Here is a 22,226-nt window from a genome sequence, read left to right as displayed (position 1 = left end):
TGGCTCCTGTTCATTGCCCTGCTAATACTGCTTCCAAGTTGGTTTTCACCCAAACTAATTGCCTCAGCCAGTTTTCCCTGAGGGAACACCAGTTTTTTCCCCTAACAATGGTGAGTATTGAGCCTCGGGACTTTTTGGTTAGGTATTTCTTTTCAAGGGGACTTGAGACTTTCAAGATGAGATTTTTTTATACTATAGTCAGATGAGAACATAGCAGAGAGGACCTTGGAGGTGACTTGGTGGCATCATCCAAGCACATCTGTCTTGTCTCTTGTCAGTGACTTGGAGGAGTCATTTTTGTGAGGCAAGTGACTTGAACCTCTGACTGGGAGTTCTGGTCTGACAAGTGTAGCCAAATCAAAAGGCATGGATAGGTGGGCGTCTCTGGGGGCATTTCCATCATGAAACTCAGGTGTGGCTTTACTTGCTAGGAAAATAATTAGATATGAAATCCTGAATTCAAATCCTGGTTCAGAATATTGCTTCAAATCCTGTCTTCTTAGGCACGGTGAGCTATGCTGAAGCCTCCCATTCCCAGTGTGGACTGTGTCCCTGTGGACTGAAGGAGGGTGGCCAATTGTACCTGGCTCCCCCCATCCTCCCATTGAGTGCATGACGCAGGAACCAGTCACTAATGTCTGGCTTGGCTTCCTCAGTCTATCTCATTTGCTGGGCTGAGACCATCATTTACATTCCCTGCAGAGCAGCAGGTCTGGACTGAGAAAGTTCAGGGTTGAGGCTGATGGAGGAAGAAGGTCTTGGCAGCTCTAGGGAAGGGGGCTGCAGGGTTCATGACCCTTTTTACTTTCTAGCTGAGAACCCACACAGAAGAAAGACAAGAGTCCAGTGACAGGACCACATTGGCAAACTTGTTTCACATTTTAAATGATAACTTTTGCTTTATCAGAAGATCTTCTTTAGAGACAGTTTCCACCATGAGGAAACCCCATCACGTCTGCAAGATTGCCTTGGGTCTGCTTTTAGCCAGCGCCACCTGAAGGGACCTGAAACTCTGCTGCTATGTGTTATGCTTGACCCAAGATTGGGTGTGGTGTGGTGCTTCCCACCCATTGTAGGGTTCAGCATTTCTGGGAACTTTGCTGAGGAGGTCCACCCTCCAGAAGGAGAATGTTGGGGTGCCCTGAGCCTAATTACCCTTAGAACATCTGGTGTCCCAGGCCATGTCCCCCCACTGCAGGATCAGAGAAGGGCAGAGAGATAACTGGGAAGAAGGGAATGAATCTTGACCCTAGGGAGCCCACAGAGGTCCCCCACTTCTTTTTGGACTATAGGGATCTCAAATGGCTAGCTATGAGTTGAAGTGTGTGTGTGTGTGTGTGTGTGTGTGTGTGTGTATGTGTGTGTGTGTGTGTAGAGATAGATAGATAGATAGATAGATAGATAGATAGATAGATAGATAGATAGAGACATTGTTGGAGAGGGTCTGTGACTGTAAGCTTTTGTTGCTTTCTAGAGTGGGGAAGTCAGTTTGCTATAATTCTCAAGAAACACCCTCCGTGGCAAAGTCCTCTAGGTCATCTGTGGAGATGATACTTAAGCTTGGAGCTTCTGCACCCTCTTCCTCTGGACTATGGGGAGGCCCACGGGGTCGCTGGGCAGAGGCATGCTGGGTGGATTCACCCAGCTGTTCAGGGGGATGCTGTAGTCTAGCACCCTGGGAACTCTGGGGCCTGTAGCCAGAACCCTGCCTGAGAAAGGTGGGGGCTGCAAGCTGAGAGGAGCAGCGCAGAGGCATCAAGGAAGTCACAGGCACTGGCCGGAAACCGGGGTACAGTAGGTAGGGAGCAACCAGGGCATCCTGCAGAGGTGGCTCTGAAGAGGTTTCCTCAGAGGAAGGGACAGAGACCTTGACATACTTGCCAGTCTCGGGGTCATAGAAAGTCTTGATTTTCACTTGGAGAGGCACATCAAAGACAAAGTATTGTCCTGACTGGGGATCCTGGAGCACCTTCTGGGTGGCGGGGTAAGGGGGAAGAGGCGTGAGGGATTGGGGTCCCCAAGGCCGCCTCCCTGCGGGCTCCCAGCCACAGGACACTGAATGGCGGTGCGTGGGCGGGGGCAGGGAGCGGATGGCTGGGAACCTGGGCCTAGGCCCCTTTCCAGGAGATAAGGGCCTTTGCTCTGTCCCCTGAGTGTCCTCTGTGAAGGACTTGCCCTCCCAAGCCTCGGTATGCTTCTCCAGTATCTGATCACTCTTTCTCCTCTTGCTTGCCAGCTTCTTTGCCCTGCGCAGGGCCTTCTCGGTCTTGGGTGGGACTGCAGGGGGCTTGCCTGCGGTCCTCTCTAGCAGAGAAGGGGGCTCAGGTTTCTCAGCAGCTTCAGCTAGCAAAATGCCTCTCGGAGAGAGGGTCCTGAAATCTGCCAACCTCTCCAGTTGAGGATCTGAACCTTCAGCTTCCCACGTGAGGCCATGTGTCGTGTCCTCCCTCCTAGTGAGCCCTGTAGGACCCGGGCTGGCCCAGAGACGGGGGCCAGGAGGCTCTTGGCGCTGCCAGTGTTCCCCAGCTGCCTGGGAAGCTTCTTCCCAAACACTGCTGGCTGCAGGGGAGCATGTGCTGCTCTCTCCTAGAGAGCTGGGGTTGGGGGAAGTCGCTGCCTCACTGGGAACCAGCCTTCTTCCTGAAGTTCCTGCTCTGGGTGCAGACAAAAAATGGCTTTTGAAACCTTGTTCTTCCCAACAGGCATGTTGTGGCAGGGAGGGGAGAGAGTCTTCTAAATCATCTGGGGGTAAAGCGATGGTGGGGATATGCTGTGGGGCCCCCAGTTTCCCTGAGTCTGCAGATCTGCTTTTTCCCTGTGCTAGCGCTTCGCTGGCTGTATCTGGGGGTGGTTTCATCCTACCCCCCTCTTCCACCAGTGGTAGAAAAGAGAAACTCCCCTTCCAGGTTTGCTGAGAAGTCTCATCCTGGGCTGCAGTGTGTACCGGGTCCTCCTCCACTCCCTCACACACCACACATTTCTGCTGCATGCCTGGCACGTTATTGGATAGTGGAGTGTTAGACATTTCCTGGCTTCCTGAGTCACAAAGGCCACCAGCATCTTCGCCCCATGGTTGTCTTGGCAATTCATTCTCTTTGTGTCCACCACTAAGTGAGTCCTCTGAGGAGACTGTCCTCAGGAGAGGCAGAATAATAGGCTTTATCACTGGGGTGGCCCTGAGTGTGTTATCTTTAATTGGGAACAGTCTGTGCTTGTTGGTAGAAGCTGGCAACGGGGTTGAGTCCTTGGCATGTGAAAGAGCTGTATCCTTATCCGCCCCCATCCAAGAGCCTCTGGCACTGACTTCCTCCACTGATGCTTTCCTGGGTCTTCCTCTCGAAACACTTTGTGCTTTTCTTTGTATTTCCTCCTGTCTCTGCTCATCCACATCTCTATGTTCATTACGTAAGGTACATTGCTGTGCCTCTTCTTTCTCCACCACGGTCTCCTTCTCTTCCTTCTGATTAGCACCTGCACTCACATGACCTTTCCTGTCTTCCCGGGGGCCTTCTGTAAACCACATCTTCTGCTGATCTTCAAAAGAAGCAAAGGATTGGTCTGAAGAGCTGGTGCTGAATTTAGCCTTTGTTTGGAGGCATGGAGTAAAATCAGACTGGCTGTCACTGTAAAACACATCCTCCTCCTCAGGGGAAAGGGGTCCTGGGGAGAACTTCTGGTTCAAGGGTAGATTCTGGAACCCCGCTTCTCGCTCAGGCTCTGTCTCTTGGGAGATAGATCTCAAGAGGCCATTCTCCAGCAGGTGGGGCTTCGTTTTCTCCATAGCCTGTCCTGTTTCAGACTCCCTGGTGAAGAGTTTAAGGGAGAGATGTTTCTGGGGAAGGCTTTCCCTGGAGTCTGGATGCCAGCCATCCTCAGAGGGACCCTGCTCTGACTCTCCATTGGCTTCTTCCTTCTCATTACTGTTCCTTTCTACAGCTTCCCCATTGATGGAGAAGTGGGTTTTGGAACTAGCTGAAGGTGAACTGAGGGTCGGATGGCTGTCTACAAATGATTCTCTAGAGTTGATAGCAGGATCCTTCTGGGTACTGCTGTGCAAAACGCTAGGGGCATCATCTGTCATCTCCTTCAAGAGCTCAGTGGGAGGATTTTCTTCAAGCCCATTGGGAAGGGTGACTCCATTGCTCAGAGGTTCTTGCTTGCTATCCAGCTTACCTCTGGTTTTCTCATCAAAGCCTTTTAAGAGAGGCAGGGGACTATATGTACTCTTGACTCGTTTCCGAACATCCTTGAGGTTGAACAGCAGACTGGGCGCTTTGGATTTATAGCTATCTCGAGACTGAGCCTCATTGGACTCCTTCTCCTGGTATCCATTTAGCTGTCCTGGAGGGGATGGGCTTATTTCCACTGGTTGGGTGTCTGAAGTTTCCAAGACATGCTTTGTAGATATAATTGGGGTGAGGAGTTTACTGATGTTAAAAGGGGGACTGTAATGGTCATTGGATTCCTCTGGCATGTCTGGAACACCATTTTCTGGAAGTTGACCCTGAGGGTTGAGCTTTGAATATAGAGGCAGAACTCTCCTATTGGGCTGTTTCTTGTCTTCCAGAGCATCATGTGGACCATCTGTCCCTCCTTTGCTAGTCTTTGGCTTCCTCCACGGGGCCTGACTCCGCTTCACTTGAGAGTCAATCTGTGAAGCATTGCCCTCTACAGGGAATAGGAATCCTGGATCCCTGGCACCCCTGGCTCCAGATGTGGACTGGATTCCTGATGGTGACCTGTTCTCTTCCTGGGCACAGTTAGCTCTGCCCTGGCAGGGGGAGACTTTGGACTCTGCAGGGTAGGGCTCCTTTAGCAAAGTCATGTCCTCATAATGTTTAGGGACTTTGCTTTCTGGGGTGGTTTCAGTAATGTCCTTTCTCTCCCGGAGCTTTGGTTGGTGGGTGTCCCACGACTCAAAGGCACTGTTTTCACTGTGCAGAAAAGTCCTCCTGGGAATCCACTCCTTCCCTCTTCCTGGCTCAGCTTTGGGTGGCTTGAGAGATGGAGAGGGAAACCTTGGCTCAAATGAGCCAGCCACATGGTCAGGTGTTTGGAGGAGGCTGTCTGAGCTGTGAGAGGCTATTTCTGGGTTCTTGGGAGACTCTTGTTCTCCAGGAGCTTGGCCAGGCTGGTGGCTGCCCTGATGGGTGTTGGAGACTTCAGCAGGCACCCTCCTGACAGTCAGAAAGGCCGAATCAAAGCAGAAGTTGACACCACTTTCTGGGGGATGTGCAAACTTGGGGGGATTTTTGAGAGCTGGGGGTTTGGTCGGAGGAGGTCGGCTGTCACAAGGTTGAATCTCTGTCCTGTCAAAAGATCTGATCAGTGATGAGACTTTGGAGATGGGCTTGCTGTTGCTCCTCAGGCCAGAAATGGGCACCTCCAGTCTCCTCTGGACTGGTATTGGCAGAGGACTGTTTTTGGGGTACTTTTCCTCCCCCTGAACGTACTTGGGTTGCTGTTGTAAGGTAGCTGCCCAGCCAGAATGCTCTGTGCCTTGAGATGGAAGCTGGCTCCAAATCCCACTTTTCCTGTTGGCATGGCTCACTGTTTCCTGGTGAAAAGTCCCTGACACCTGGCCAGTGATATCTGGGGACAGAGCCAGGTCAGAGTCATGGAAGGATGCGTCTTCCGAGATGCACAAACTTCGGAAGGCCCGGTCTGTGAGGTTGCTCACCTCCCTGTCTGCTTCATCCAGCACGCTGCCAATGCTGGAGGTATCACTGAACCCGTCTGTGCATTTTTTGTTTCCCTGCATAGTCTGTCAGCTCCCGGAGGACAGTCTCTGTCAGCTTCCGTTTGGACGTGTCTGTCAGCTGTTAGATGCCGTTTGGTGAGATTCAGGTGAGAGTTAAGAGAAACCACCTGTCACAAGGTGGAGCTTTGAGATGACCAGTTAGTTATAATAGCAACTGGATTTTTTTCTCTCTGTAAATGGAAGAAGTACGTGGTGTGAATAGGACACCCAGCTTAATTAACCTATACAACTGTCAGTCTTAAATAGATAAACATGTCTATGTGTAGTGAACTTCATGTGTCAACTTGGCTAACCAAGTGCACTATTTCTGGTCACTAGTCCATTGTCATGACCATATTTCTTGGATGCGATTAGCATTAAAATAAGTAGACTTTAGGTAAAGCGGGTTATCTTGTGTCCTGCAGTGAACACCATGTAATCAGTTCAAGGCCGTGAGAGGAAAGATGATTGAGGTGACAAGCAACCAATGCCAAAATGGCTGAGTGTGACTACATTAAACTAAAAACACTTCTGTGTGGCAAAAGAAACTGTTAACGGAATACAAAGGCAACATTGTATCTCGTAAAGAATTAGCGTCTAATGCATGTAAGGAATGCCTATAACTAGATATCAAAAAACCCCAAACCTCAAAACAACAAAACCAACAAAACCCTAAAAACCAAACCAAAGAACTAAATTAAAAATTTTGGGTAAGGAAGCTGAGCATGGCGGTGCATGCTTTTAATCTCCAGGATAGCCAGGGCTATGTAGAGAGACTATGCCTCCAAAAGTTAATTACATAGATATTTAGGTATTTTTCTGGAGAAGATAATTCAATGGCGAACAGGCATAGCAACACATGCTAAACAGCACTAATTGTCTGGGAAGAACAAGTTAAAATCATCGTGAGAATCGATGCTGGTTAGGTTAGCTAGTGAAAATCCAACCAACAATGAACAGTAAGGGCATGTGGGAAGAAGGCTCAGCAGGTAAAGTACACGCTGGCAAGGGTGACACCCTAAGCTTGGTCCCCAGGTTGTACAAGGTGAAAGAAGAGAACCAACTCTCTCTAGTTAACCTCTGACCTCCATACTCAAGCCATGGCATGTGCATACCTGTACACACAGTACATAAAATAAATAAAATGAAAAAATAGAGCTTTGAAGGGAAAGAAAGCCACTTCCCACTGCTGTTAACAGTGTACATTAGGAGCTTCAGCGATGGCTCAGTGGTTAGGAGTATAGGTTGTTCTACCAGGAGAACAGAGCCTGGGTTTCCAGTTCCCACAGGGCAGCTCACAACTATCTGTAACTCCTGTTCCAAGGATCTGATGCCCATTTCTGACTTCTTCAGGCACCGGGCATATACATGATGCACATACAGGCAAAACACTTCATACGCATAAAATAAGATAGTACATTAAGATGTGAAGTAGTCTTTACAAGCACTATAACCATTACAATCACTGTTATAAGAGTTCCTCAACACAGTCAAGTGAGTATAGCCAGTGTGATACAGCCAGGGCCTACAGAGGCCCTGCTCCCTTGGGGCCGCACAAGTATCAACAGAGCAAACATGGAAACAGCCTAAATGTTCATGGATGCATGAATGAATAGGGAAACATGGCACACACATACATTAGCATACCGTTCATGCTTAAAAACAAAGGAAGGTCTGATGTTAGCCACCACGTGGCTGAAGTTAGAAGACTTAAAAACCAGGCACAGAAAAATGAATAAGTGGGATATAATACCGTTTGAGTGAGGAATCTAAAAATCAAACTCCTAGAAGCAAGAAAGAATGGAAAGCGAAGTTTTAATTATTTATTTCTTCATTTTAAAAACTCTTTGTATGTAAGCATGTAGGTGCCACCATGTATTCGTGAAGGAGTCTAGAAGATGAGGTTTCAGGAGTCTGTTCTCTCCTTCAATCACATGAGTGCAGGGCCTCAAACTCAGGCTGTCAGTCAGGTTTTGTGGCAAGCACCTTTACCTACTGAGCCATCTTGTCAGCCCTCCAAGTTTTGATTTTTTTCATGAGAATAAGGCCCAGAGCTGTCCTGTAGAGCATGACGCCAGTAGTTAACAATGCTGAATTTAGAAATGTGCTGGGGCTAGCTAGTTCCTCGGTTGTATTTCTATCATTTGAAATCTTCTTGCTTTTGTTCTGCAGAGCCTAATGTTCAGGTGAATTATGTTTGCAGAGCCCTTCTCTGACCTTCCGTTGGGCTGTGCCTTCTTAGTCTTGTTACTTCCTAGTTCCTTGTGCACATCTCATACGGTGTGCACTTGGAGCTTAGGACCACAGGGCAGTCTGTTCACAGGTGGCCACTCATCTCAGAACCCTGCCCAGAAGATGTTCCTCCCTCCTGCCTCATCCCTGCAACTGTGACTCCTCCCTGGGCAACAGAAGCATCGCTGCCCACTGCTGTCTGTCAGGAGACTGCCTTCCATTCTTTCTGAGTGATTCCACATTCCCCGGCCCTCCCTCATTTTGCCTGTTCCTCAACTATACCACTCTTCACGTTCTCGTCTTTAAAAGCTGCTGTGAAATATACACAACATAAAGTTTAAACTACATTGAGCACACACTTGTGGTACAATCCTATGACCAGCATGGTTCAAGCTTATAAAAGTGACACTCTGTCTATTAAACACCATATCTGTGGTCATCTCTCTCCTATTTCCCACATTCTCTATTTTGCTTGTTTTTTTTTTTCTGATTTATTTCTTTGAGATGAGAGGGCTGTGTAAGCTTATGACCGGTGATCCTCCTGCCATTGCTGCCCAGTTCTGGGATTGCTTCGTATTTTTATGGTGCTGGGAGTTCAAAGCCAGGGGCTTTAATGCTTCCAGGCAAGTGCTCTGCCACCTATTTAGTCTCCCAGCCCTCAGTTCTACTTTGTAATCTTACAGTATTTTGTCCTTTTGTTTCTAGATTACCTCATTTATCGTAATGTCCTTGAGGTTTATGTTATAGTCAAGGTGACTGCTGAGCTCCTCAGACTGTGTGTGACTAGGGACAAGCATCCATTGTAGTTTGTCCTGTCGATGCTCAGGTGCTGACATATGCTCACATGGAATGCTGGAATGCTGACATATGTTCTCAGCAGGCAAACACTCAAGGTGCTCTCCATGAACTTCAGCCTTTACTCTGAGCACCGCATTCTGGTTTTTTGAGACAAGTTCTCATATAGCCCAGAATGATCTTGAATCTCCTGTCTCTACCCACCAAGTGCTGGGATCACAGGCATGTACTACCACAGATGGCATGAGTCTCCTTCTTACACTGAACCATTTTCATGTGTATGTTTAGGTTCTGTTTCTGTTGCTTGCACATGACCTTACCTGATCTTGGGTTCAGTGTGGTTCCACACAGACAGGGAAGATGCTCACTGATGCTCAGAAAATAACCACATGACTTCTGTCCACCAGCTTCATTCAGACAATGTCTTCAATTCTGTATGATCCCTGGAGTCAAACAGAATAGTCACAGTGCTGGCTGCATTCCTGCTCTCCCCAGCAGTATCTTTGGCTGATTTGTAAACTACAGAAGGTATTTCCTGATGCTGACTTTTGGGTTGGTCCCCCTGGGCTTTGATTTGGACCTGGAATACTCCACTGACTCCTCATGGTTAAGATATATTTTCCAGTTTGGAAGTACTGGGAGATGTTAAGAACCGAGGAGGTAGGGTCTAGTGGGAAGCCAGTAGGCTGAGAGGCTGGCCCACCTCACACTGCTTACAAGCTGTGGTAACGTGAGCCTCTACCTCCTCCACCTACTTCTCCGTGATCTACTCCTCTACAGTCCTAAACCCATGGAACCAACTTTTGAACGAGCCCAGACAGACTTTTTTCTTCTTGAGTCAGTCATCTCAGGTGCTTGCTATGGCAGTGGAAAGCTGACTCACACATACACCTACCTGTTACGGCAGTGGGGGCTGCAGGTGCCTGGCTTTTAGGATCTGTGTTTTTCAAACATGTTTGAGTGCTGAGATTTGCTGTCATCACTGCCCATCTGGAATGAAGAGGAAAATATGTTTCAAGTGAAACAAGAAGTGGAGTCCTCAATAGAAAAGCTGTCTTCAGGTGTCAATAATACAGCTTATAAGGCTAACAATCTTTTATATTCATATTCGAGTGCATTGAAATTTAAATATAGACACTTTTTAAAAAAATCAATACAAAGTTAAGGGTATATTCTTCTTAATATTCATGAATTTGCTCATGGTCTAAGGAATCTTCAGGAACCTCTAGTAAGCCTGCGAGGGATTTCTGACAGGAGTGGACTAGTTCTGAAACTCTTCTTTCCTAGTAAAATCTGGGTAAAGATTCCTTCCCAACTAAGTCAGTAACTTAGTTTTTGCAGTAAAGGGACGTAGAACAGCCAATTCAAGTCCACTCAGAAGACAGCTGCAGTGTTCGATTTATTGTTGGCAGGAGATGTATCTATTCTGACAGCTAAAAGAACCCCAAAGCTGCCCAGGAGGGTTTCCAGAGCGCTCAGGATGAAGGTAAACTAATTAAAATAAAGCTACTATGCAAATCTTAAAGGCAGACCCTTGGGGCTTCCTCCAGACCTTCTCCAGATTGCAGCTCCTGGATATTAATCTAGCCTAAGCTAGTTTATTAATAATATTAATAATCATAATAACTCAAATTTGGGGAGCATATTTCTTTAGAGAATCAAAGAGGCACTTTGTGTGCACTGCCATACGGCGAGGCCCATCCTGACTCCCCAGCTGGTTTTGATGGGTCTCCTTCCTGTCCCCACAGCATGCTGCCATTATTTTTCCTAGAGCACACTGCGCTGTGACAGATCAGATATCAGAACCCACATGTTCTAGAAATTGATGATTGATTCTTTCTCTCACAAACTAGAAGATTCCTTGAACCTGGAAAGAGGGTCTTATGTGTCTGCAAGTTGAGCATGTCAACACAGATGTGGCAATGCTTTCAATTGAGTATCACGATTTATACCCCTACCCAAGACAAAGCAAGGCCCGTACACATGCAAATGGTTGAAGGAGCAAGATGATAGGACATTTAGTGACAAAGGAACCTGACTTTAGGCCCCAAGACCGTCTGAAAAGATTGGGTTGACTAGGTTGCACCACCAAATAAAATGCATCCCATGGCCAGCAGCTCCCCTGAAGCACTGCAGGGAGGGGAGTTTAAGTTCAGTTCAACTCATATACATGGCCTAGATGAGAGTGATATGGTGGCGTTTATTGCCAGTATGTTGAGGACTTGCCATTTTGTGCTCAGAGCCTCCCCCTACTCCCTGCCTCATAGGCTCATTTTCATGGCTGCTGGGATGGTTTCCACTGTTCACCATGGCACCACCTTGCTCACTCCTAGGAACCATTTAAAAGAAGCCCACCTAGGCTCATGAGTCCTCTGGCACAGGATTGGGGTGACAGGACACACTGTGCAGGGCTGAGTCAGGTTAGAAACCAGGCCTTGAATAGGAGCTGGTGAATGCATAGGGGACACAGTGAACGTGTACTTGGGATGGGGTGAGTTCCTCCATGTGGCTCCAACCTTCCAAAGCAGCTGTTTCCCTACAAGCTTCCTGTGCAAGCTTTCCCTGAGGAGTACCTTAGCTCACATGCTTTGCCTTTGGCTTTTGTCTGTTGCTCTCGGGTGAATCTTCCAAGGGCTTGGGACTACTGGTCTGACTGAATTTCTAACTACAAGTTAGACTGTTGGCTTCCAGCAAGTTCCCTTGGCTCCTCCTTGTCATGTTCTGATTAGCTTCTTGCCTTCCCTCCCTCTCTGTATTATTTTTTCTGCCTCTGGCTAAGGGTTCTGTCCTTACTGTGTAACATGGGCATAACCCACCTGTCTGGCAGAGATGAATACATTCTAAAGAGATACCTGCTCCCCTCTTTGGCTATCAGATTATCAAAAGAATGGACCTCAAGCTTTTTCAGGAGTCTTACGTGGGAAGAGGAAATGGCTGAAGGCCTGTGGTCATCTTGAGGAGGAACTTGTCTCCTGGAGAAAGATTTTATGACTTATCAGATGGTCTTGCAGAAGAGACTTGGAGCTGAGGTGACGGTGGACGGGGACCACACCTCAATGTCCTGTTCAGTCATGCATCTCTCGTGCTTTCTGTTGAAACTCTATCCTCATGTCAGAACTCCCTAAGATGGAGTTGGGGAAGTTGCTGGGTATCCTTGTCTTCCTTCCCAACACGCCACATGGAATAAAACTCCCTTTTCTGCTTTTCACTCTTTTTTAAAAGACTTTTATTTATTGTATGTATATGAGTACACTGTCGCTGTCTTCAGGCACATCAGAAGAGGGCGTCAGATCCCTTTATAGATGGTTGTGAGCCACCATGTGGTTGCGGAGAATTTAACTCAGGACCTCTGGAAGAGCAGTCAGTGCTCTTAACCACTGAGCCATCTCTCCAGCCCCTCTGCTTTTCATTCTTAATGTGGTTCCTTTAGTTGGCTTATTGGGGATGGATGACTGAACTTGACTCATTGGGACACCCCTGAAATTTGGTAACTATGACTTTGCTCATACCTGAGCATCTATATACCAGGCTGTATCCAGGCCCAGCTGAGTGTCTGGCTCCAGCTCAAAGCTTCAGCTACCTGCCAGCTCCAAGCCTGTGGCTCTCTCCCTCCAAACTCACATGTTTCAAGAAGCACCCAGGTGCTGTCTCTGGGAATTCCACTAACCTCAGAAACACAAGAAACTCCCTTCTCTCCTTCTTCCTGAGTCCCCCATTTTCTCCATTTCTTAGCCCTGAGATTCAGTGTGTGTGTGTGTGTGTGTGTGTGTGTGTGTGTAGATTTAAGTGTGTGAGTGCAGTTGTGTGCTTGCTGCAGAGCTCATGTGGTGATCAGAGGACAATCCCAGGAGTCACTTCTTACTTTCCACTTTGTTTGAAGGGCCGGATCTCTTGTTTGCTACTTGTACTGTGTGTGCTAGACTGGCTGGCCTGGGGATTTCTGGGGATTGTCGTATTTATGCCTCCCATCTTACTGTGGGAATTACAGACACGTGCTACACTACCGTTTTTTTACATGGGTTCTGGAGACTTGAACTCAGATCGTCCTTACCCACTGTTCTAGATGCTCAACACCTGAGACTCATTTTAAAAATCTCTTTACCCCATTTTCTATGATCTATTTCCATGTTACTCCCTGCACTGGGTCCTATCATGGTTATTGTAGGCTATTGCAGGAAACAGTAGATATTCCTACCCTCCATCCAGCTTCTAGAAATAAAGTCTGATATGTCAGCCTCTTGTTTAGAAGCCTCAGTGGCTTTCAAGTTTCCAAGAATACTCATGTTGGACTATTCATCCCCCATGGCCTTTTCTCAACTTCTTCGACATACCATGAACCTGGAATTATTTTCTTCCTTCTTGTGCCTGCTAACTGGTTAGCTCATGGACATGCTTCAGAGCCCTGGATTATGCATCCCATCAGAAAGTCAGCTTCTCGAGGCCACTTCATACCTCCCATTATGTCAGCAGTTCTCAGCCTGTGAGTCTTCACCCCTTTGGGGTTGAAGAACCTTTCACAGCGGCCACATATCAGATATCCTGTACATCAGATATTTACATTATAATTCCTAACAGTGGCAAAATTATAGTTATGAAATAGCAATGAAAATAATGTTATGGTTGGGGGTCGACATGAGGAGCTGTATTAAAGGGTGGTGGGCGGCACTGGGAAGGTTGAGAACCACTGCATTACAAACTCCTGTGACAGGCTCTGATTATCTCTGTTACAACGCCATCCTATGTGCAACTGTTGGCTCTCATAACTTGATATTTAACATGTGTCTGTCCTGTTAGTCTGTGTGCTTCACCACTCCTGCATCTCTCTTGCTTCCCAAACTGTCTCCCTCACATCCACAGCACAAGCTGTCTGTTACACACATGAGCAAACGTCACACTCCCGCCACGACTCTGCTTATCCAGTCGACTTGGATAGATTTCTTTCTGTGACTCATTGATAAGTTGAGAATCACAAAAGTCTCACGAGTTCCAAACTAGACAATTTTTATATCCAGGCGGGATGTATGTATGTATGTATGTATGTATGTATGTATGTATTTGATTCCAATCCTCCAAGCATACAAAGTTTACTTTTGGTCAAAGGATGGTTAACTGGGTTATTCTTAGAACTCATTCACAGGATGGCTGGGTTCCAGGCACCCATTCACATTGTATAGGTCAGAATTAAGTTCAGGGAGAACTCAAAAGAACCCCACAATCTCACCAACTCTCTGCTTCCAGTGCTCCAAGCTGGGGTAGCTTTGATGTCCTTGGAGTGGCCAGTGTCTAGTGACTCCCTCTCAGCCACACTGCTGATGGTTATTGAATGATACCAATATAATGGTGGGTATCAGAATACACAGTGGGACATCTGCCCTGCATGCCACAGTCAACCCTGAAGAGCTCCAGAGAACACTGGGGAGTCAGGGTTCCCAGGCAGCGGACACACCCCTGCCACACACCAACGTGTGACTGGTGACTGACGCACTAAACCAGACGGGGAGAAGCACATTCAGGAGGTATTGTACCTTTTCCTTCTGAAAGTTTGTCTCTTTGAATAAGAACGTATCAAAGAAGCCAAATGTGAGGGTGCACACTGGACTAGCCTTTCCTCGAGCTGAGCACTCACATTCACTCTGCACTCACGATGCAACCTAAGTATGGGATGCTCTCACCTTGTCTCAAGGTGACCTGTCATTGTACTGCTATATCCTGCCAGACCTCTTGCACATTCAGAAGGACCAGTGTGACTTTCCCAGTCTGTGTCTCTGACTGCCCTGGCCTGCCACCCACTGGCTGTGGGATCTACAGGTTTGTCTGAGCGGCTGTCCCTCTACAGAGAATGTCTCTCTTTGTCCCTGCACAACCTCTTGCCATGTCCCCATCTGGTGAACTCCTTGTAAAATCCATTTCTTTTATGTTACATGTTCTGTTCCATCCCATATTTTCCATATGAATCTGTCTCTCTAACATTTGGAGATATTTGGAGTGAGGCCAATTTGCTACATTCCCTCTTCCCTGGGCCTGGTGCCTTGCTTGCTTTGTGCAAAAGCTGTCAGCTGCTGTGGTGGGGAGCATGTCAGTGCTGACAAGCATCCTGGAGTGTGCGATACACAGATAGGGGGCAGGCTGAGAGCTCAGATACCTCATGCTCTCCACATCTCCCTCAGGGATCAGGCCAGCTGCTAACCCAGGCCTGAGAGTGCCACATAGTCCAGCCTCTGCTGAAGTGCCCTGACCTCTCTGCATCCCAGATGGGGAACACAAGAGGTGGCCAGGTGTGGAGACTTGTGTGTGTCCACCTTTAGTTCCAGAAGCTCCACCTATAGCCAGCCACTCTTTCACTCCGCACAATGACGAGTACAACTGTCCCACCCACGAGTACAGAGCCCTGATGGGTGACTCCAGGGTGGGGTCCCAGCTTGCATGTTGTGACTCATACACACTGTCAGTATCACTTCTGCGATGAGACAGCAGTGCCTCAGAGAGGCAGAGCAGACATTCTGTGCCTTTCAGGTAATGGGAGATAGAGCTGGGCTGGGTACCCAGGCCACGTGATTCGGATCCACACAGAGCAGGGGACACAGTAGGAGACCTGACATTCCTAGGCTGGGCAGAACAAGCAGAATAAAGTCTGAGATGACTGGTGAAATACGAATTTCAGACAGTTAGTAAACATCCTTTAAGTTTCAAGTATATTCAAGTAGAAAATGTTTATACCAAAAATTATTCTGAAATTCGAATGCCACTGCCCACTTGGTATTTCAGTCTGGCACTTGGGGTCTTACAGCTCATAGATCCCAATGTAGATTACAGTCAGAGGAAGCCAGCATTGTGTCATTCCTAAGTTGACACAGAGCAGGGCACACTCCTGCACATCACCTTGTGGCACTTGGCTCTCTTTGGCACCCTATATCTCTCTTGATTCTCATGACTGTTTTGAGGGGAGTTGAGCAGAGCCTCCTCAGCACTTTATAGGTGGAGACAGAAGGCACAGAGAGGTGCAGAACACTGCCTAGTATAACACAGCATGTAAAGAAAAGGAAGAATTTGGGCTGCCATTCAGCCACAGTTACTACTGGATTCCTCTGTGTTTTCTACAGCAAGAAACTCAGAAGATGGAGCTCAGGTTCTAGGAGCTGCATCCCGGGGGAGGGGGGGGATTCCTTGCTACTTTTGGCTCCTGGTGAGACCCGGGGAAGAATTGATGGTGTAGGAGAAAAGGAGGCTGCTCATTTCACATTCCTGGCCATCTCAGCTTTCTTCCTGGGAACCACAAGAGCTGATATGGCTGGGGACATGGGTCCCTCTGTTTGGCGAAGGCTCTATGCTACGGGGCCATGGGGCTGACTTCTATCTAGCTGGGGCTGGGGCTGGGGCTGGGGCTGGGGCTGGGGCTGGGGCTGGGGCTGGGGCTGGGGCTGGGGCTGGGGCTGGGGCTGGGGCTGGGGCTGACTCCCTTGGCCCAGAGCCCATTCTTAGCTGCCTGGTATGGTACGGATGTCTTCTGTTCCCCAGGCTTGCTGCTTGCCACAGGAGGCCTCTGGGGTTTGTTCTACCACTGGTTTGACCACTTGCCTGTGGTGTGGTTTCCAAGTCCAACATCTTTGGGAGGATGTAATCGCCTTAATTGAATGGTATTTTCCGTTCTTAGTAAGGGGAAGGAGGAAGACAGAAGACATGACAGGTTAACTTTATCACACCCAGAAGGCCCTGGGAAATTGGAATTGATTCATCTTGCTGGGCTTTTGGGGTGCTATTTGGAGGAATCAGCTCATGCATACCACAAGGAACCATTTAGAGGAGTGAATCATGACAGTTCACTCATTTGTCCCCAGCTAGGAAGCCTCATTCCAACCTAAGTGAATACAGAGTCTCTGCCAGCCCAGCCCAGTCCCTCACTCTAGGCCATGACTTGCTGCTCATCCATTGGCCAGGCTCTTGCATTCTCTGTGCAATTCTAGACAGCCCTTCACCTTCAGAGGCCCTTGTCTATGTTTTATACTTCTGAAGGGGAAGGTCCTAGTTGGCTTGGCTTTTAGAGGAGAAATACTATATGAGTGGTTTAAGTACCAATACTGAAGCTCTTATGTCTGAGAAGTTCTGGCTCAAGATGATGGAAGACATGTTATCTGCTGAGGTTCTATTTCTGGTTGTGAATGGATATTCTCTTAATCTATCTATACACGGTGGTGGTGTCTTTCTGGTCTTCTCTTTTAAAGGTATTCATAAGGACTCAACCACCTAACTAAATTATTCTTCACAGGCCTGCCTCTAAACACTAGCCCTTTGGGAATTAGGGTTTCACCATATACATTTTGGGCAACACAAACATCCAGTTTATATCAGAGAATGATGAAATGGCCAAATAGGTGGGCTCCTTCAGGAGTGAGGAGAAGGTGGAGAGAAGCAGGGTGTTCACAGGGTGGGAGGCCAGGGGCACCCTTGTATTAACCTATATTGGCTGAGTCACTGATAGAACTCAGTGGATTTTCTTTCCATCTTACATTGAGGAAAGCTTCCAGGGTCCTTGCTTGTCCCTTGTTTAAGGCTCTGGAGGCTTGGATTTGAATAATACCTTAACTTTAGCCTTGGAGTCCTTCTCTCTGGTGCTATGGTGATTCTCTTCCACTCTCAGCCTGAAGTCTAATGGATGTGTCCTTGTAATAACTTTCAACTTTTAAAACTCAGAGATGTAGGCTCTGCTGAGAAAAGGCTCTTGTGAGTGGCACCTCAAGCCTTTTCAGGCATCATTCATCCACTTAGTATGGGTTAGTGTTCTTACTATATGCTTCATATCTGGAGATACAGTCTGGACAGGGCTGATCTGAGACCAGAGGTCTTTTCTTGTGGAACTGGAAATCTTGGTAAAGGTTCCTTTGTATTTTGGGTGGCATTAGTCTCTCTCTCTCTCTCTCTCTCTCTCTCTCTCTCTCTCTCTCTCTCTCTGAGGTTGTCAAGCATGTGTGTAAACACACAGCATTGATTTGTAGAAGAGTTATTGCATCTGACACTTTTGTTCCCCCTGTGCTGGTTGGTGTTTTATCAACTAGATACATGTTAGAGTCATCTGGGAAGAGAGTGCCTCAGTTTATCAGATAGACTTGAAAAATGATTTATGTGGGAGGGTGGGCAGTGCCACCCCTAGCGGGTGGTCCTGAGTTGTATAAAAAAGTTGTGAGCAAGCCACAAGGAGCAGTGCTTCAGTTCCTGCCTCTAGGTTCCTGAGGTCCATGAGTTCCTGCCCTGGCATCTCCCAGTGATGGAGAATGATCTGAGAACTGTAAGGTGACATAAACCCTTTCCCCCACCAAGTCACTTCTGATTATGGTGTTTATCATTTAACAATAGAAAGCAAACTCACTATAGTATTCAAAGCCTGGCCTGATTTGAATAACTCTCAAGCTAGGAGACAAGTGGTGAAAGCCAGGAACTCTCAGACTGACCCAGTGCTCTAGTGGAGTATAGGCTCCTCAAAGTGTTGGCACCAGATCCCAATGGCAGCACTGGCTTGGCTTAAGTTTGAATCATTCACCAACTGCAATCACACATAAATGGGTCTCTCTGCTTTCCTGCAGCAGAAAGCACCCAACCCACTGCCAGGATCTTGGATGAAGATAGCAGCTGACTAAAACTTGCCAGACACCGGGCACTGGCTATACTTGTGAAGTCTCTACTACTGCCTCAGGCCTGTTGTTGATGGAGATAGCCTGGGGACAAACTCATTTCCATCAAACAGCTCAGTCTGCATGAAGTTCATTCTGTCTGGGTTGCCAGATTACAATGTCTAGAGGGACCAGTTTTCCAGAAACATATGATCATTGCCTAGACCTGGAGCTGAGTCTGTAGCTAGTGTAACCAGGACTTGAGGACACTGATTCCAGGCATCACAGACCCAAGGAAGGACCCAGTCTCAAGAGCAATGAGAAGTCAGGGGGAAGGGATGGAGAGCTAGGCTGGGATGGAGGGGTCTCCTGCAGCCTGTCTCCTTTTAGCTTCTACTCTGGATCCCCGATGACCATGGCAGGCCAAGCAGGTTTATCTCTTTGCTCTCTGGGTTCTATGTGCTGATTTGTAGACTGGCTCATTTCCTGATGGCAGCCTGATGTCCCCAAAGCAGAGTTGGGCCCAGGTGTGCACAGCAGGCGTTGCAAGGTGCAAGGGAATCTGGAATACTCCCAGCAGGCTCCAGCTGTGAGTGTTTTTGAGTGGCGTCTCACTTACACAAGCTTGCTCTCCAGCGAGCAGCTGCACTCGCTCAGGTTGCTCTTGCCCTCCTCAGACAGGGCAGCACGAGATGTCAGTCCTCTGAGTGCTTGGTAGACTTGGCCAGAGCCGAGTTTCTGTATTCCTGCTGCATTAGAGAGGAGTTCACTGGCATCCCCCTCCTCTTGAAGGTGTTCCCCCTCCACATCTCTGCAGGTGCAGATGCCAAGCGGCAGGGGCCTCCACTCCCTTCCGAGCCAGAGGTGACCATCTACCTCTACAGGAGTGATGGAGCTAGCATCAGAGGCAGGACCGGAGGCCTCTGGACCATCTGTGACCATCTTCTTTGTGCTTTTGTCAGAATGGGGATGAGTCCTGATCCAAAGTGGACCTGATCACCTTGCCATTCACCCAAACTGCATGTCTGATGCCAAGGATGTCACCAGAGGAGGGCCACACTGCTTCTAAGACATGAGGGGTCCACCAGGCTTGTACATGGGGTCTTGGTGTGAGTCTAGCAAGCCTGCTTAACATTATAACCATGACTGAATGACTGCAAGCCTTAGACCAAGGTTCTCAACCTGTGGGTCCTAACCCCTTTCACAGGGGCTGCCTAAAATCACCAGAAAACACAGATGTTCTTATTATGACTTGTGGTAGCAAAATTACAGTTATGAAGTAGCAACAAAGGTGATTTTATGGTTGGGGGGAGTCACCACAACAAGAGAAACTGTTTTAAAGGGCTGCAGCATTAGGAAGGTAAGAATCACTGCCTTAGAGTCCCAGTCTTTTCTTAAGTTGTGGAGCTAATGCTGGGTGCCTTGTGAAGGCATTCCTAGCAGGGCTTCTTGACTTGACAACTGCAGACCAAAGTCCCCTGGGGGTGACATCTGGCTCTGTTCACGTATAGACTCCACATTCATCTATACTTCCCTTCCACCTTCTCTGTGGACATCCTACCCTGGACTCAAAATGCAGGAAGCAGTGTTGGAAAGGAGCTGCAGAGGCAGTTCTGGGCTATTGGGAAGAGCCAGAAGCTTGGCTCTATGACAGTATCATTCTGCACATGTCTCTTATTTGTCACTGTAAAAGAGGGACAGTACAAACCACCCCAGTTTATCCCTATTTTCATCTGAGTGGAGACTGGAAACCCGAGGTCTCAACTCTATAACTGACAAGGTCAAATAAGCTTCCCTGGGAAAAGGCAGACTTCCCCTGATGGTAGTCTATGGGCAGAGTTGTGTGCTTGTATGCTCACAGTCCCCATAGAGAATGTGCCTAGCACAAGGCCAAGATATTTATCTGTCAAAAGAATACATGGAGGGATGAGAGACATTCCCACTTGCTGTGCACCTAACATGAGGTCAATGTTACATAGCACCAATACCATCAATATTTATTGTCATTTAATACAATGACTGCACAGGGAAGTTTATTTATGGAGAAGGAATGTGAAACCCAGAGATGCTTGGTACCTGGTGGTGTGGGGTTTAGACCTGGGACTGCTGAGGGGGAAGGGCTCCCCACCACATGTATCATGCACGTGAAAGTCTCCAGCATCTTCTAGGATGCCCGCATAGGCAGAGCATCTTCTCAGCTCTGTAGTGCACCTCATAGCCCTGTGCTATGATTTCACGTTTGAGTCTCCCAGGAGCTGATTTTAGGACCTCTGACCACAGGATGTCCTCTTCCCTGTATCTGCCCACCAGGCTCCAAAACATGAGATTCAAGGACCCTGGAACTCTCTAGCATCTTGTATAGACAGAACACTGCCTTGAGGGATTATAGTTTCAAAACACAACAGATTTTGGACAAACTTCTGTTTGTCTGAGCCTCAACTGGTGCTGGTATGTTGGCATGCTGGTCTTCCCAGCCCCCTGGCATCCATGGGAACTACTTTTGACTCTGTAAAGGCTGTGCAGAGGGGGTCCCATACCTCAGACCTTGGTTACCCTGGTGCCATTTCCCAGCACACTCATATGCTGATGCAGGTGGAGATGCTTCCTTAGGACAGGAGGTGGTTATGTTGGGAATAGTCTACTGCCCAACAACCATCCTCTCTCCAGCTCCCAGAAGGTAGCCAGATAAAGAAGAGCAGGACCCCTGAAAGTCTGTCAGGTTGGATAGAAAAGTTGGCCCAAATAGTACCTCTTCAGCATCTCTTAAGTTCATGTCTACCCTTAACCCTGACTATGACAGATCAGGACAGCAGTGACAGAAAACTCCACTGACCTGGGGCTGAACAAAATTCCAGAGGCTTCTCTTGGTCTTGGATAGACCTCTTCTGGTGGCCTTCTCCACCTCTTGTTAGCTGTCCATCTTTGGGCAAGTTATTTAACCTCTCTAAGCCTCAATGTCTGCTTCTAAGAGGGGGAGCCTAAGATTTACGATGCTGGGTGACCTCAACAATGAACCCAGACATACTAAGGCCTTGTCTGTTGGGCACATTTTGTTAGCCACTAGCCACTGGTGGTGTGGAAACTGAGGACTGGGTGTAGCCTTGTGTTTTTGAGCTCTGATCATTGTCTTCTGCAGCCCTTGGGCTGGAGAAAGATCTGGTCTCTCAGGGAGATTTCATGCAGTTATGACAACTTAGACTGCCTTAGAGGACAGAGCTAGACAATGACCAGTCAATGATTTTAAACCTTATCTTTAAACTTAGGAGTCTCTTGTTCTATTGACAGAGCTAGCTGGCATGCACATAATATTTAAAGTTAAAACTTCATATCAGGACTCCTAAGTATGACTTTGGGAATCACCAGGCCTCTTTGTTTCTCTTTCCAATGTGGCCACATTGACTAAATCTCTTCTAATCGCCAGAACTTATCTCTTTAGTTGGCCCATTGAGGACAGGTGACCAGGCCTAGCTTATTAGAGTTACCAATAACCAGGTTTTGACATCCTCCTCCCCCCAAACACAATGCTGCATATGGCCTGGTAGTCTTAGGAAAGCCAGCTAAGGGGCTGCTACGGCATCACCTGCTACTCAAAAGTGAAGTCCACAGTACCAGGTATGAGAGTGGCTTCCCTTTCATGGCACAGAGACTGGGGAATGATCTGGAAACACTGCTCCCAGATGCACTGACAGAGGCCCAGAACTCTCTCCTTCCTTTGGGCAAAGGCTTTAAGATAAGAAATAGCTGAGGTAGTATCTGTTTCTTTACCTAGCCAGGCAGTTCCAGAAGAAAGGGACCTCTCAAAGAAAAACAAAACAAAACAAAACAAACAACTGCCCCCCAAACCTCCAAAGCCAAAG

At 47.8% G+C, this 22,226-nt stretch overlaps 1 protein-coding gene across 1 annotated transcript; it reads right to left on the bottom strand.

Annotated features, from left to right (window-relative positions):
* Nucleotides 1–1,501: 1,501 nt before the first annotated feature.
* On the bottom strand, nucleotides 1,502–5,761 carry CUNH10orf71 (chromosome unknown C10orf71 homolog). Its single transcript, XM_028787474.1, has one exon. The coding sequence runs from the start codon at nucleotides 5,759–5,761 to the stop codon at nucleotides 1,502–1,504; it is 4,260 nt and encodes a 1,419-aa protein (XP_028643307.1).
* Between the last annotated feature and the right edge of the window lie 16,465 nt (nucleotides 5,762–22,226).

Source organism: Grammomys surdaster, unplaced genomic scaffold, assembly GCF_004785775.1.
Source record: "Grammomys surdaster isolate TR1022 unplaced genomic scaffold, NIH_TR_1.0 125669, whole genome shotgun sequence".
Taxonomy (NCBI): Eukaryota; Metazoa; Chordata; class Mammalia; order Rodentia; family Muridae; genus Grammomys; species Grammomys surdaster.
The sequence above is the reverse complement of the archived record's forward strand: the minus strand, read 5'-3'. Positions and strand labels throughout refer to the sequence as shown.

Excerpts from the sequence above, each read along its gene's own strand:
- CUNH10orf71 (XM_028787474.1), bottom strand. The coding sequence starts at position 5,761 with ATGCAGGGAAACAAAAAATGCACAGACGGGTTCAGTGATACCTCCAGC.